Source organism: Falco naumanni, chromosome 13, assembly GCF_017639655.2.
Source record: "Falco naumanni isolate bFalNau1 chromosome 13, bFalNau1.pat, whole genome shotgun sequence".
NCBI classification, from domain to species: Eukaryota; Metazoa; Chordata; class Aves; order Falconiformes; family Falconidae; genus Falco; species Falco naumanni.
Genome location: NC_054066.1, coordinates 432,157 through 446,567, shown reverse-complemented (window position 1 = coordinate 446,567; position 14,411 = coordinate 432,157). Strand labels below are relative to the sequence as shown.

Here is a 14,411-nt window from a genome sequence, read left to right as displayed (position 1 = left end):
TGATCTGAATAATTTTGCTCTCTTTGAGCGTGAAAAGCGGAGATGGGAGCCGTGCTTGTGTGATGCTTGGCCTGACATCAGGAGACGATGGTGGCTGGGCGACGACCGGGCTCCTTGCACGGCACATACACGCGTGGTAGCATGCGGAGATGTTCTGTTTTCTGCTCTGACAAATGAGAGGTCAGTTAGCGGGACCCCCGAAGCTCATGAGCGCAGAGCCGCCTGAAATGGCCGATGGCCGCCTCCAGCGGTCAGCGGAGCCGGCGGGACTCCGGGAGGCGGCGGGGCGGGGCGGGAGGCGCTAGGACCCGGCGTGGGGGCGGGCGGCGCTAGGACCCGGCGCGGCGCTGCCGGCGGCCCCGCCCCCGGCGTGCGGCGGAGGGGGCGTGGCCTGGCGGGGGCGGCGGCGGCGGCGGCGGCGGCGGCGGGAGGGGGTGCGGGCGCTGGGCCCTGTTGTGTGGGAGCCGCTGGGGCCGCGCCGCTGCCCGTCCGCGGCGGACCGGCCCCGCTGCCCCCCGCCATGGAGGACCCGTCGCGGCTGCTGACGGCGGCGCACGGCGCCGGGGTGACCCTACCCGGCGGCATCCCGCCGCCCCCGCCGCCCGCCGCCGGGGATCCGGCCGCCGCGCCCCCACCGGGGCCGCCGCCCGCGCACCACGATACGGGCGACGTCCTGCAGCAGATCATGGCCATCACCGACCAGAGCCTGGACGAGGCCCAGGCCAGGTAGCGGCGGGCCCGGCCGCCGGGCGGGGAGCGGGGCGGGGGGGGGGCAGCCCGGTACCGGCCGCCTTCCCGCGCAGCCCGGTGCCGTGACTCAGCTCGGCGCGGCGGGGCTGGGCGCGACGCTCTGCCCCGCTCGGTACCGGGGCTGCGGCGGGGCCCGCGGTGCGATGGGGCCGCGGCTCCGGTGAGGCCCCGGGGAGGGAGGGGGGGGTTGGGGGTCGGTGGGAAATCGCCCACCGGAGGCGAAAAGTTGGCGTTGGGTTCCCGGTGCTTCCGTGGCACCACCTCCCGTCAGCCGGGGAGCGCTTCCACACCGGCCTCCAGCACCGGGAGGCCGCCCTCGTTGCTTGTAATTAATTTCCCCACTCTCCATCCTTCTCGCCACGTTAAGAAATAGCCCGGGGTGGCGTCAAGACGGGAATCGCAGCCCCGGTGGAAACGGGATTATCCTGCCTGACGCCACCGGGAACAGGAAAACCGAAACGGTGGCAGCCGTTGAGGGCCGAAGTTTGCTTGGGAAGGGCAAGAGAGAGGCAGCAGAGGTCCGTGGAGCCCCTCACGGCGAGGGGCTCGTGACGTTTTCCACCGCCACCGGGAAGTTTTTTCGGTAATCCTATCGAAAGGAAAAAGAGCAATGTTCCTACTTTTCCTCTTGCCTTGGCTTCGGTGGGATGTAAATAATTGCATGGCAAAACCAGCCTGGAAATCAACAGAATTCAGCATCTTCTGGTGTGTTCTCTGTGCCCTGGAGCTGCGTCCGGCCCTGATTGGCGCGGTGCAATTACACGTAATTACACGCTTTGCTTCCTCGGCGTGCGCGAGGTGGGCAGCCCCCACCATGAGGCCAGTTGGGAGAAGGTGGAGACTCATCGAGCGGGTTTATAAAAAGCAACAAAATGTTTTTCTGGTCTTTTTTTTTTTTTTCCCCGGGATGAACGTGGTGCCGTGCCCCTGGCGTTGCCCTTGGTCCTTGCCCATGGCCCGATTTTCCTATCGCAACGATGGCTGCTGATAAAATCGTGGGGGTTTATTAATCTCTGCCTAAAGTTTGGCTGCGTTTAGTTACGCCTGGTGCTACCGTGCGCTGTCAGCAACCGGCATGCCGAGGCAGTGGCACTACCGAGGGCAGGTACCAGATTCCAGAGGGCTGCGTGGGTTATATGAGGAGAAACCTTGTGTTCGAAGGCACTCATAATTTGGGTTTAAAGTCGACTCTTTAGGGTAACTTTCAACTGCAGCTTGTAGGGAAATGAAATCCGTGAGCGTTGCTTGCTGGGGGTCGCATGCGGGGCCGTTGCTTCTTCCCCAAACAAGTTTTTCTTTTCTACTTGCCACTCTTTTCTCAGAAAGATCTGTCTGCAGCTCACATATAGATCCTATAGGCGTGAATTTGCCTGTACGTTGCTTAAGAGCCGTAGTTTTCTCTCCTGACGACGTATTTAAGATCATTTTGACCAGAATAAATTTGTTAGGAACTTGAATTCTAGATAAGAGTTGAGGAATGGGCTTTGAAAAATGGCCTGACCATTGCTTAAACTAAATGACCTCAACGTTGTCTTAGAAATGCCGTCAAAATCCAGCTGGAGCACTGCAGGTTTTGAAGGCCCCCGCGTTTTAAAGCAACTTTAGTGTATTTTCACGTGTACGTGCATAGAAGAAGCTGCTTTTGTCTTCTGGACAAGAAGTTTGTTGGGTTGGCTTGGTCCTCCTTAAGAGGACGCGCTGCTGAGAAAGTAAAACTCAAGCCTGGTTAAACCCGCTGCAGAAGTGATCTTGGTAACGGTGTTAACCGTTTCATTTGTTGGGGTTTACTTCTATTATTTATATTAAAAATGCACGTGGCTGTATTTTGTGTGCATTATTTTCACGCCTAGTGAACGCCAGAGCATTCTTGAAGTGTGCTCAGCGAGATTTTTTTTTTTTTTAATACAAGTTGCAAACTGGGGTGAAAGTTTCGATGGAAGGAAATGCATCTGCCAAGGGTGAGTTTAACGCTGCTGTTAAAGACATTGCAGCTGTCTTCACAAGAGTTAGTGGCCATATTAATTATGCAATTATCTCTGGGTCTAGTATCTCTCCTACCTTGTATGTAAACACCACTTTTTAGACTCCGGGTGGAGCGTACAGTCTGAAGGCTTGGAATTCATTTTCTCTCTCCCTCTCTCCCCCTGTTTTTTCCCTCATCAGGCAAGGACAATAGGCTCCACTAGGCTGTCTTCTCAGCTGCCTTTGTTCTCAGGCTGTTTGTCTTGGGGTTGATACTATCAAACATCTCCGTAGCCGAAAGGGTTTTATACTTCTTTAGGCCGTGTCACGAAGGAAAGCGGCCGATTGGCTTCAGCTTCTGCAATTTTTGTTAAAAGCTTATGTTCTGGTATTTGCTGGCAGTTTGGCGGTAGCTGGAAGTGTTATGGGTTGTGAGGAAGCTGGGCACCTGTATTTGCACTGTTCGTGATGGCTGGAGTACAGACCGGTGCACGAGAAGGAAGGCCAGTTTGTATTTATGTAAAAGACATACTGAAACCTAGTAAAGGCGACATAAATATTATTTCTGAATGACAGAAGGGGTCATGAGAAGCAAACAAGGCTTTCTTGGAGGCGCGTGGTGCGGTTAGATGCTTCTTTCCGCTGACTTCTAGTGGAAGTTGGGCACCTGACTGCTGGCCAGCCTTAGAAATCGGTGTGGTGGTAAAACACTGCCCGCCCTCTGTGGGAAACCTCAGCTCCTGCTTTTATACGGCGCTCACCGTGCTTCAAATGTGTTTTCAACTCAGCAAAAGATGTCATTCTCTTGTTTTGATTAGGCATTAGGATGGATTCCGTGTTAACGGTGTAATTAACATGGTCCCTTCCTGGAGAGCAGTGGGAAAACAAAGCTGCAAACACTGGAAGAGCTTCAAAAAAGCAGAATTAGCACGTGCGGTAAAACTTGTATGAAAATGCTGTTAAATACAGTCAGCTTTTCTTTGGATTGGGCGGCCGCTTGCGTGAGCTAGGCGAGTTGGCGAGCGGTACTAGTTTCTTCCTACTGATCAGGATGTATGTGCCCTAAAAACCCCGGGTTTTTTCTACCTTTTGATGGATTCTGTGATTAGATTTTATATTAGTATACTCAAGAAGCAACTTTTTATCCCCATGTATAAAACACGCTTTTGGTAGAACCGAAGGTGCCTGCAGTTCCTGGAAGTGACACAGAATTCTGGATTCTAAGGCCTGTGTGTTTTTACGACAGTTTGCTCCTAGCGATGACTGAGTGTGGTGCTTAAATGAAATCTATCACCAGAACTTGCCCATTTCTCACTTAATCCGATGTGTTAACCTGCTGTCACTGCAGCGCGTTCCAGTCCTCTGTAAAGCCTTGGCGTCTTTCGCTGCCTTTCCTGCTGGCGTTTGCTCATTCTTTCTTCTTCCGTTTCAGAAAGCATGCCTTGAACTGCCACAGAATGAAGCCTGCTCTCTTCAGCGTGCTGTGTGAGATCAAGGAAAAAACAGGTGCGTTGATGTCTTTCCTGGCCTCAGCCTTCCAAAAAACCCATGTTCCGTCACCTGCTTCGCTCTCATTTAATGCATTTAATTTAATTAAAAATACAAAAAAATTGTATTTTCCCTGATAGATTCTACAACTTAAGGCTGTTTTTTGGCTTACTAGTCTTCTGTAAGCTGGGAATTGCTTTGATGTGCTTTTTGTCATGCTGTCTGCGTGCAGATTTGGACAAAACGCTGCTTATTTGAGTAGGTGTTCTAGTTGTGTGTATGTAAAGAATCTATAGGCTGGGGTGTTTTTCTAGATTACCTAGAGAATCCTGAATAACGCTGCTATGTTGTTACACTCCTTTTTTTTTTTTTTTTTTCCCCCTTTAAGGAATTAGTACCGAAATTGTGGTAGGAAGAGTTTGAAGTTGAGAAATAACTGTATTATGGAGAAAAGGAGACAGTAAGGCAGAATGCTTGGGGATATTGGAAAACTGAAGTGGCAGGAAATGGAGCTGGTGATCGTGCAGCTTGCTTTGAGGAGCAGAAGCAAATGGATTTTGATTTTGAATCACCCCGTGTGTGTTCATATCTGAACGCTGAACGTTGTTTGAATATATAAGTTCTATAAACCATAGCGAATTTTGATGCTTTTTTAGAGAATAACTACTTCCGTAATACTTAACCGAAATGGTGGTCTTTTTCTTTTTTTTTTTTTAATTTTTTGTTGTGTTAATATTTAACATCCTAAACCTACATTTTTGTTATTTTTTTCTAAAAGCGTATCGAAACTTGCAGTGCTGTTCATTGCATCGCCAAATGAGGGGCCATGCACTTCGGTCCTCCGTGGTGCCCTCCTCACCCAGGCAGACGTTACACGTTCATTTCTCGGGAATTTGGTTCATATCTTGCGTCCTCATGTTAGCAGCTTGCTCCTGGGGGAAAATATTGGGGTAGGAAGCGTGTGTGTGCGCTGCCAGGGCGAGCTTTTATGTCTGTCTGTCCTCCGAGGATTGCTGTCCTTACAGAGGGTCTTTCCTCTGGTTTTCCCTTCTAGGTTGAAAGGCACCTTCTGTGTTTTATTGATTGAAACTGTGACTTCTCCCAGCTAAATACACTTGCAGGAACAGACCCTGGTGCCGTGGTTATGCTGGATTTGTTTTGGTCTCATAGGTTTTTGAATGTCTGATGGTCTGTCTATTCCTTATTTAAATTATGGGGAGCAGATGTTATGGCTTCAAGCAAACAAAAGCCTGGACATACTGTAGCACAAGGTTTTGGGCTTTCTTTGTGACCCAGGCACACAAGCTTCTTTTCTAGCTCAGAAATCAGTTTCAAACGTGTTCCTCCCCCCACCCCCCCCCCACCCCCCCCATCTTTCTTTCGTTCTTTGTTGGAGCGCTCCTATCGTTCACAATAGCTCAGGATAAGCCGTATGCCTCTGCAATGGGCAGACAGCTGAAAGGTGCTGAAAAATTCTCCCCAGCAGCAGTGTTTATTAATGAAAAAGAAATTACAGATGTACTCTTTGTAATTCTGTTGAAATTACTCTTTGTAATTTAAATAGATTTAGCCACGTTTAATATTTTGCTCAAGCCCTGTGTGTGTTGTCATCATCTCCCCCCCCAGTGATTCTATTTTTTATTTTAAACCACTTTTTGGGAAAAACAGGTATTTTATTTTGAAGTCTTAAATACCTGCTTGGAGCATACTCAGGTATTTGAAGAGGCATCTAATACAATAAAGCCTCCTTAGTTTTTTGTGGGAACTCAGAAGCATTTAGAGCGTTTTTAATCCATGCAGCAGACAGGGGTTTTTGCTCGTCAGGTTACACTTCAGGTATGATTCAAGCTGTATGAATTCAAACATGGCATAATTCTATCTTAAAATCAGAATTAACCATCTCTCCTATTAGAGATGCACGCTTTTGGTGCTGAATGTTAAATTTTAGAGTTTTTCTTCTTGGCTGATTATACCATACTTAGAAGACAGTAGTCTGCAGTGGCTTCAGGCCCCTTGGGGCAGGGAGAGGATATTTCTCCCCACTTTTACGGAACCCGCTGCACAGTAGGACTCTGATTCTGTATTTCTGGCCCATGGTAGGGAACGTGTTTGTTGCAGCATCGTAACATGGAGTACCATTTTTTTATTGTTTCTTGTTGTTGCTAGCTGCAACCCTCCGTCCTTCCTGCATTGTGCTGGCGCTTGGCTGGGTTAATTCAACGGGCACCTTTTCATCTGGTTATAAAACTTGGCAAGCGGCGTGGCTGAAGAACACGCTTTGTCTTTGTTGCCGAGTTTGTTGACATTCTTACGTAGCCCAGTCTTGTTCCTCAGCGCTCGGAGCCCTGCTGGCTTTTGTCTTCTGTTTCCATTTGCTTTCCTCTCTCCCTGAACGTGCAGGAGAGTGTTGGATTTGGAGAAGGCGCTCTCTGTGATGCTGCTGCGAGAGCAGCTGAAGGAACAGCGACGTCGTTCTCTGTAGCGGGGTGCTTGGGGGGCTGGTGTCCCCAAGAGAGGACCACTAACTGAAAAATGGGGTGTCCAGTGCAGGTGAAAAATTGGCTGGGTGCCACACAATGTATGTGTGTGGTATTTTAGTAGCGGTAAGTAGTTCAGAAGGGCTTCAAGATCGATTTAGGTGACCCGCTATTAAAAAAAATACGCTCCTGCCTTCTCACCGAACAGTCTGATTTGTGGGCTGCCAGATTGAGGAAACCCTTCTGCCTGAATAAAACCATCGTGAGTCAGTATTTAGCGTGAGTCGTAGAGTAAATATTTGCAAGGGTCACACAGGGGACAGGATCATCTTGGAACAACAGAGACATGGACCAGGAGGGGTGCTGGTCCAGCACCCAAGTGCCTACTTCTTGCACTCTCCATAGGTGTTTTATGCTCCATACAGTACAGGCTGTTCATTTCTAGCACTGATCATGCAGTTTTTGGTCCTAACTGTGTGTGTTCTCTACCAAACAGACGCATTTATCACGCGCTTCTGCATTACTTGCTCCATGAAGGAAAATCGAGAAGGGGAAGCAAGTCTTAAGCAAAGCGTGTATTGCTTATTTTGGTACCAGTGATCTTGTACAGTTCATTACAGAACTGCAAATCTTTAATTAATGAGATGTAAATATATTGTAATGATTGCATTTGCATACTGAGTGAGGCTTCAGCACCTTAGGTTGTGATGTATTTTAATTAAAGATTAATTAGAAATTATGGGAATTTCATTTTGCTTAGTATAATTATTTTACATATTTGATGAATATCTGGTAGGTGGTGTGCCAGAGAATGCACAATATTGTATTAGTGCAGCTGACAGGAGCGAGTCGTTGGGCTTCTTGAGCCGGGGTAGGATTTTCTTAAACATCCATAAAAATGATGGATTGGGAAGGATTTCAGGGGAGGATTTAAGTGTGAAGGATTTTACCGTTACGCAAGGACTTTCTAAATCACGCTTAAACCACTGACTATGCCGTAACTCCCGTCTCTTAGTGTCTTGACTCAAAGCCTTGAGTATTAATGGAGTTGTTATGTGTTCTTAAACTATGGTGGGAACTTGAAAAATTCAGTGGCCGAAAGGCTACTGAGAGGGGTAAGCTTGCTGGGGAAGCATTCTCCTCAGAGTACAGTGAGCCAGCAGTTAATAAGCAGTGTGTGAGGACGGGCATATGTAACAAGTCAGTGTTGACCGACATGCTTTTTTTTTTTTTATTGTGGTAACTTTTTTTCCCCCTTTGGATTCCTTTTTCTTTAGTGAAATCTAGTTCTTGCAGAAGCCATGTAGACTGCGGACTCCTGCTGGCGTAATTTTCAGGACTGTATGCAGAAACGGGCGATGCCTGACCCACGGAGCATGCCGAAAGCTCACAGGGTAGATGCAGCCACCCTGACAAAACTCTTGAGTGGTACGGTGTGTGCTCCTGGAATTGTTTTTACCAGGCTGCCAAGAGAGACTTGCAGAAGCTGGTGTGAGCATGGCGTTCCTGCAACGGCAGTGGCTTTGCTTTCCTGTTGCGCTGTCTTTTGAGATTTAATAGCTCTGGAAGATTGGTAGATGAACAACTGTACTTGGAAATCGGAACTGTCTGCTGCTGGCAGCAGAGTCAGGAATTGACTGAATAGGTGGTTTTGAGTGAATCTGATGTAATTTATGACCTGTACAAATATTACCATTAGGTGAAGATGCTAGGAGTAAAAATAAAGCTCAAGCCAAAGGTATCCGTTCCAGGAGACGATGGCTTTAATTTAAAAACCAGCATCTGCGGCAATGATTTCTGTAGAACTTGTTTTAATTGTCACACATATTAAGATGCAGTTAATGCCAAAAGTTCCAAGTCAACTCAATGGAGCTGGTTGGACAGACCCAAGCTTCTTGCACTCATCCGTTCTTAGGTCTGCTCACCTCTGTCAGAGTTTATTAAATAAAATTTGCAACTACTAGGTCGGAAATGCAGTTTACGACGTGTTGGTGGTGGTGAACTCCTTTCTAGTTTCTCGTGACTTGCTAGAGTCGGCCAACCAGAGTCTTCCCTTGAGACTGGGAAGGTGCTTTATATGTGCTTTTCAGCAGTCAACTTGAGATGAGCTTATGTGTAATTGATGATAACTAATGTCTAATTACCATAATTAGACAAGTGACATAAAATTAAGCTGCAGCTGGGAGCTTGACTTCAACATGAGGTACTCTGATATGCATCATAATGTGCATAAAAAGACGTTTGGCAGAAGCACATTCACATAAGAAGGTGACACCAAAATATCTGTTCCACTGAATTTACGCTTAGCTTAATGTGAGTTTTATCAAAAAGACTGAGGAGCAAGTGGCCGCTGGCCAACTCTCTGCTGGGTCTTCTGGGAAAAAGGAGAACTGGCGATTTTTAAATACAAAAAACCCAACAACAAACAAAAAAACCACCCCTTTTTTCTGCGTTTATTTCATTTCTTGTCGTGTTCACTCAGTAAAAGGTGTATGCAGTAGGTCTGCTATTAATTTTTTTTTAAAGGTACTCATTTTAATTCCATAATGAGTTAGAAAAGCCACTAACTTAAAACAGTCAACACTTTCCTCGTTGTTGTCCTACCTTGAGCTCAGCCATTACCCATGTACAGCTATTTTTGCCTTACCTTTTTCTGCTTGCAAAAAGCCTGGGGATGTTCTGGAGATGTGCGTTGCTGTGACAGAGCGAATTCGGGTCTGCAGCCACCCCAAAACTCTCCTTTCATCAGAATTGCGTACTAATTTCTGTATTACCTGCAAAATACCAAGTTCAGCAATGTGACTTTAAGTTTAGGCTGATTGTGTGTTCAAAATTAGCATTAACCTGCCTGTTAAGAGTTTGGAAAAGGGCATTTGAATTTGGTGGCTTGACAACTATCAAACTAAAATTGTCTAGCAGTTCAAAGTCAAAACGCTGTTGGCGTTTTTTTGTATTGACTTGGTATCTTGTGAGTTCTTACGCCTTTTAAAAAAAGAAGTTCCTAATACATTGTCAAAAAATTTTGGCAATTAAGTTTTAAAAATATATTTGCTTGGAATCAAACTTAAATAGTCTGAGTGTACAGACTGCTGCAGTCTGGGTTTGTTGAGTATAAGCTTAAAGAAACCGGCTTCTAGCGTATTTTTTTCATCTTGTTTCAGATATCGGTAGTTTTTAAATAGTTTTTAGTAGATTTTTAAAATTCAGTGCTGTTAAGACCTCAGTTTGTAGCCTGCTGCTGTACAGCATGGCTGCATCTTCGGCATATAAAGGGGACGAGGTCAGGCTCGTGCCTTGCGTACGGATTTATGTTTCGGTGTTCCTTGATCTGAGCAATGTCCTGTTTGTTTTGATGCATTGCCTTGTGGCTTTGTTAAACGCACCCTTCCCCCCCCCCCTCGTTTTATTTTTCCCCCCTTTGAGCTCAAGACCGGCTAAAACCTCTGAAGGGTGTTTAAGTGCTTTGCCAGAATTGAAGTGGGTGTTCTTTCCTGATTCAGAAATAATCTGTTGATTCCTTCTTTATATTTATCTAGTGTTAAGTATTCGCGGTATTCAGGAAGAAGATCCCCCAGATGCTCAACTAATGAGACTAGATAACATGTTGCTGGCAGAGGGTGTCTCCGGGCCCGAGAAAAGAGGAAGAGGAGGACCGATGGCTGTAGCAGCAACATCAGGTGGCTGTCCAAATGACAATAGCATTGAACACTCTGACTACAGGGCCAAGCTGTCACAGATCCGACAGATATACCACTCTGAGCTAGAGAAATATGAACAGGTGATCTTTCTGCATGGAAGAGTTTTTATCATCTCAATTAAAAATAACCGTTTTTTCCTTTGGTGTTGGTTGTAAGCACAGAACAGGAGGTATAATGAATTCAGGTGAATGCGAGGATATCAAATTGAGTTGAAAAGTTATCTCAGTGTTACGGAAGTAAGGTGAAGATAGAGGGACTGGACATCAAACTAAAGATATTAAATGTCTCGTTTATCTTTGTTGCTGTTTTTTAAGAGTAAATCGAGTAAAGCTGAAACATGGAAACTCCTCTAAAGTTTTTTTTGCATATATTTTCTTGTTGGGGAAACAAATTCTAGGGTATTTTATTGTTTGTCGATACAACTGTGTGTGTTTTCAGGCCTGCAGTGAGTTCACCACCCACGTTATGAACCTGCTTAGGGAACAGAGTAGGACAAGGCCGATTTCGCCAAAAGAAATAGAGCGCATGGTGAACATAATCCACGGTAAATTCAGCACCATCCAGATGCAGCTGAAGCAGAGCACGTGCGAGGCAGTGATGATCCTGCGCTCACGCTTTCTTGATGCAAGGTACGAGAAGACGCAGCCTAGCGATAACGGGTGTTCAAGCCAGGACTTCTTTTGTTGCTCAATGCCAATGACTGTGCAAGAAATCTCAAGTCTGTTGTTCCCAGGGTTGTTCTTGTTTAAATATTAAGAATTTGCCACCCATTTTGCTTGCTAGGGTATATACTTTGCCATTGACAGTGTCCAGTTCCACTTCTTACATTCTTCAAGCCAAGCGTATTTTAGAGGGGGAGGGGAAAAGCCAAGTCTAGCCGTTCTACTCTACAACACCATTTTAAATAGGAATAACTAATATTTTTCTAGGCGTAAACGACGTAACTTCAGCAAACAGGCAACGGAAGTACTGAACGAGTATTTTTACTCGCATCTGAGTAACCCTTACCCCAGTGAAGAGGCCAAAGAAGAGCTAGCAAAGAAAGGTGGCATCACAGTTTCACAGGTATGAAATATGTTTTATGGGGAATTAAGTAATTTATTTTTCCTTCCTCGAGCGGTGGGTTTTTTTAGCAACAGGCTTCAGTTACTGGTACTTAAACAGGATTTAGGTTGTTCCAAAGGGTTTAGTAGAAGGTGTTTTCTGCTTGAAGCCTAGTTTAAAACATCTCCTTTGCTGACAACTCCCAAAGACAGTGGAAAATATAAGTTTGATCAAATGCTAACAGCCATATCTATGTTTCCAGGTTTCCAACTGGTTTGGTAACAAAAGAATTCGATATAAAAAAAACATGGGGAAGTTCCAAGAAGAAGCCAATATTTATGCCGCAAAAACGGCAGTGGATGCAACTAATGTCGTGGCTCAAGGCAACCAGGCAAATTCTCCGTCTACACCAAATTCAGGTGAGTGAGAGTGCCAGTGAAGAGTCTGTCCGCTGGAAAATCTCTCATTATTTCTTGTGACAATTAGTACCGCAGCCCGTCGGTGTTCAAAATGGTTGTAGGGTTTCTTTTTCTTTTAAACTTACGTAATACTCCTTGAAGAACCATTTTTGTTGGGTGTTATTTCTCATTAAAATATGTTCTTTTTTCTTGGTTTTGTTTTTTAGCTTCCTCTGGCTCTTTTAAGATGACAAATTCCGGAGATTCGTTTATAAATTTGCAGTCATTGACTTCCTACCAGAGCTCCCCAGTGGGAGCCAATGTGCAGTCGCAGGTCAGTAAGGAATTAAAAAAAACAAAACAAAAACCAACAAACCACCACGTACTTTCAGCAGCGAGATAAAAGTTAAAATCCCATTTCTGTCCTTTATACGGTATGAAGGGGTTGCCCAGGGAAGTTATGGGGTCTCCGTCCCTGGAGATACTCAAAACCCAACCAGACTGACCCAGCGTCCGACAGCAGGGTTGGATTAGACAATCTTGGGTTTTTTTGTGGTTTTGTTTTTTTTTTAAGTAGATTCTCTTAATACCAGATAGGGGTGGGTTCTTCTGTCTCTGGCCAGCGCTGGCTCGGATGCAAAACATGATTAGAGTAAAATTTCTCAAATGAGTCAAGAAGCAAGCCTGCTCAAATGCATCTTTTCTCTTGGAACTGGAATATTCTCTTACAGAATTAACTGATACCTAAATTAACTTACCGCTGGGTTTCTATCCCTTTTAAATATACATTAATGAATTGGTGTTTTCTCATTTTAGAACCAATCTTGTTCCATGTAAGTAGAACTTAGCATTTGCGGTTAACAATATCGTTAAACTAATTTTCAGCTTTCTGCTGAATTTCTAAATCCATCTGAACGGCGCAAAATCTGTTCCTCTGTCATAAAAGCTGTAGGTGACAGGCGTGATTCTAGGCTCCAATTCTGCTTGGTAAGGAACTAGCTGTAGTAGCTCAATTAATAGCAAGAACTGCAGAGAAAACTTGTCTTCCTGCAAGAAAACCCGCCCCTTATTTAAAGAATTTTTGGCCTGATAGGTGTGTGCCACATACTACCGCATTTCTTTAACCTGACTTTCTGTCCTTAACTGTTCTCATGGGGTGGGATCTCGTTCTAGATGGATTCCTTACATCATGTCATACACCAGACAGGAAGATACGACACAATTGTGGGGAATCCTTTGTATACGACGCAGCGCATAGATGTAAGATGTACTGAGGTATTTACTCACCAGAAACACAAGTTCTGCCCTGAGACTGTGGCACGGTGATCTGTGAATATAAGCTGACTTTTTATTCTGCCGACATGTCTGATGTGGGGATAGGAAAAAGCAGGGAAAGACATCGTTTAATACAAATACTTGACTTAAAGTTATGGCTTTGGTCACCAGAAAATTTGTGGGCTTCAGTTAATTCTTGCCGCAAGGAGATAGCGCTAGGAGTAAGAAACACCATAAAATCTGGGGAGGGAAGGGGTTTTTTTACACAGGGTATTTGTGGACCCTGCTTTGCCAGAGCTGATAAATAGTAATTTCCTTTCCAAAGCTCTGGTCCCTTGTAAGGTGTAAATGTGTAAAAACGTACTTTGATGCCTGCAAGTAGTTTCTTAAAGGTTTTAATGAAATGTTGCATTTATTCTCCCTTCAGGCTAATGGCAGCTGGCAGGATGCTACCACCCCTTCATCAATCACTTCACCTGCTGGAGACCCTGGAAGTGTTAATTCGGATGCGTCTAATTAAGTTTTTAGGACCTATTGATGAGAGGAAAGAGGTCATTAGTGTAATTTGTCAATGTTGCTCTTTTGCCAATACTATTGTTTATACAACTTGACACACAGCTAATTACCTCAGAAAAACCCCTGGAACCAATAGAAGATTGTGATTACAATGATACCTCTCTACCTCTCAGCCTCACACAGTTGAGTTCTTTTTACTTATGCCCATTGGGATGTGAAATTGTTTTAAAAGAACTTGCTTCATTTTCCTAACCAAATTCATTTTTTAAAAATATGGATTTTATGGTAAGAATCTGAAAGTGTCTCTTCTAGAACTTGGCGTTTGTCTCAAGTTTTACAGCTTAAGAAAATTGACTTATTTTAATTTCCATAAAGTTTTTTACTATGAAATTTCTGTTCTAGTTGATAGCTACTAACAGTTAAACCCCCTGTATTGTAATTGTATGCGTTCTCTGTATTGTAATTTTGTATAGGAAAATAAGCTTTTCTTAACTAGAATTCATTCTGAGCTAATTAATCAGAACGTTGCTTTACCAAAACTCTCACTGGACTTTGCTCTCGGGTAGGACCTTCCATCCTGTGTCATTCCACATAATTCTAATTTAATGTCTAGTGAAAAAAACCACCACAAAACCAATGAAAAAAAACCCAACAGCATCACCTGACTTCCCCATGGATGATAGGTTTTTGTGCATTCCTGCAGCTGTTAACACAGAGTCCACCCCTTTCAGTTGAGATTTTATCAAAGATAATAAACTTCCAAAGCTTTTTTTTTTTTTTTTTCTTTTTTCCCTCCCTTTTTT

General features: G+C 44.9%; 1 protein-coding gene across 4 annotated transcripts; it reads left to right on the top strand.

The window, feature by feature from the left end:
• The first annotated feature begins 405 nt into the window (after positions 1–405).
• On the top strand, positions 406–14,377 carry PBX4 (PBX homeobox 4). Of its 4 annotated transcripts, none has more exons than XM_040613718.1 (10): positions 406–726; positions 1,118–1,333; positions 4,145–4,218; positions 10,214–10,455; positions 10,814–11,004; positions 11,305–11,440; positions 11,682–11,838; positions 12,045–12,151; positions 12,991–13,077; positions 13,520–14,377. In XM_040613718.1, exons 1-10 carry the CDS (start codon positions 521–523, stop codon positions 13,610–13,612), a joined length of 1,509 nt encoding a protein of 502 aa, XP_040469652.1. In that variant the 5' UTR covers positions 406–520; the 3' UTR covers positions 13,613–14,377. The 4 variants fall into 4 exon arrangements, with proteins under 4 accessions (XP_040469652.1, XP_040469651.1, XP_040469654.1 ...); XM_040613717.1 differs by having other exon boundaries at positions 12,991–13,092; XM_040613720.1 differs by lacking the exon at positions 1,118–1,333 and having other exon boundaries at positions 408–726.
• Positions 14,378–14,411: the final 34 nt, after the last annotated feature.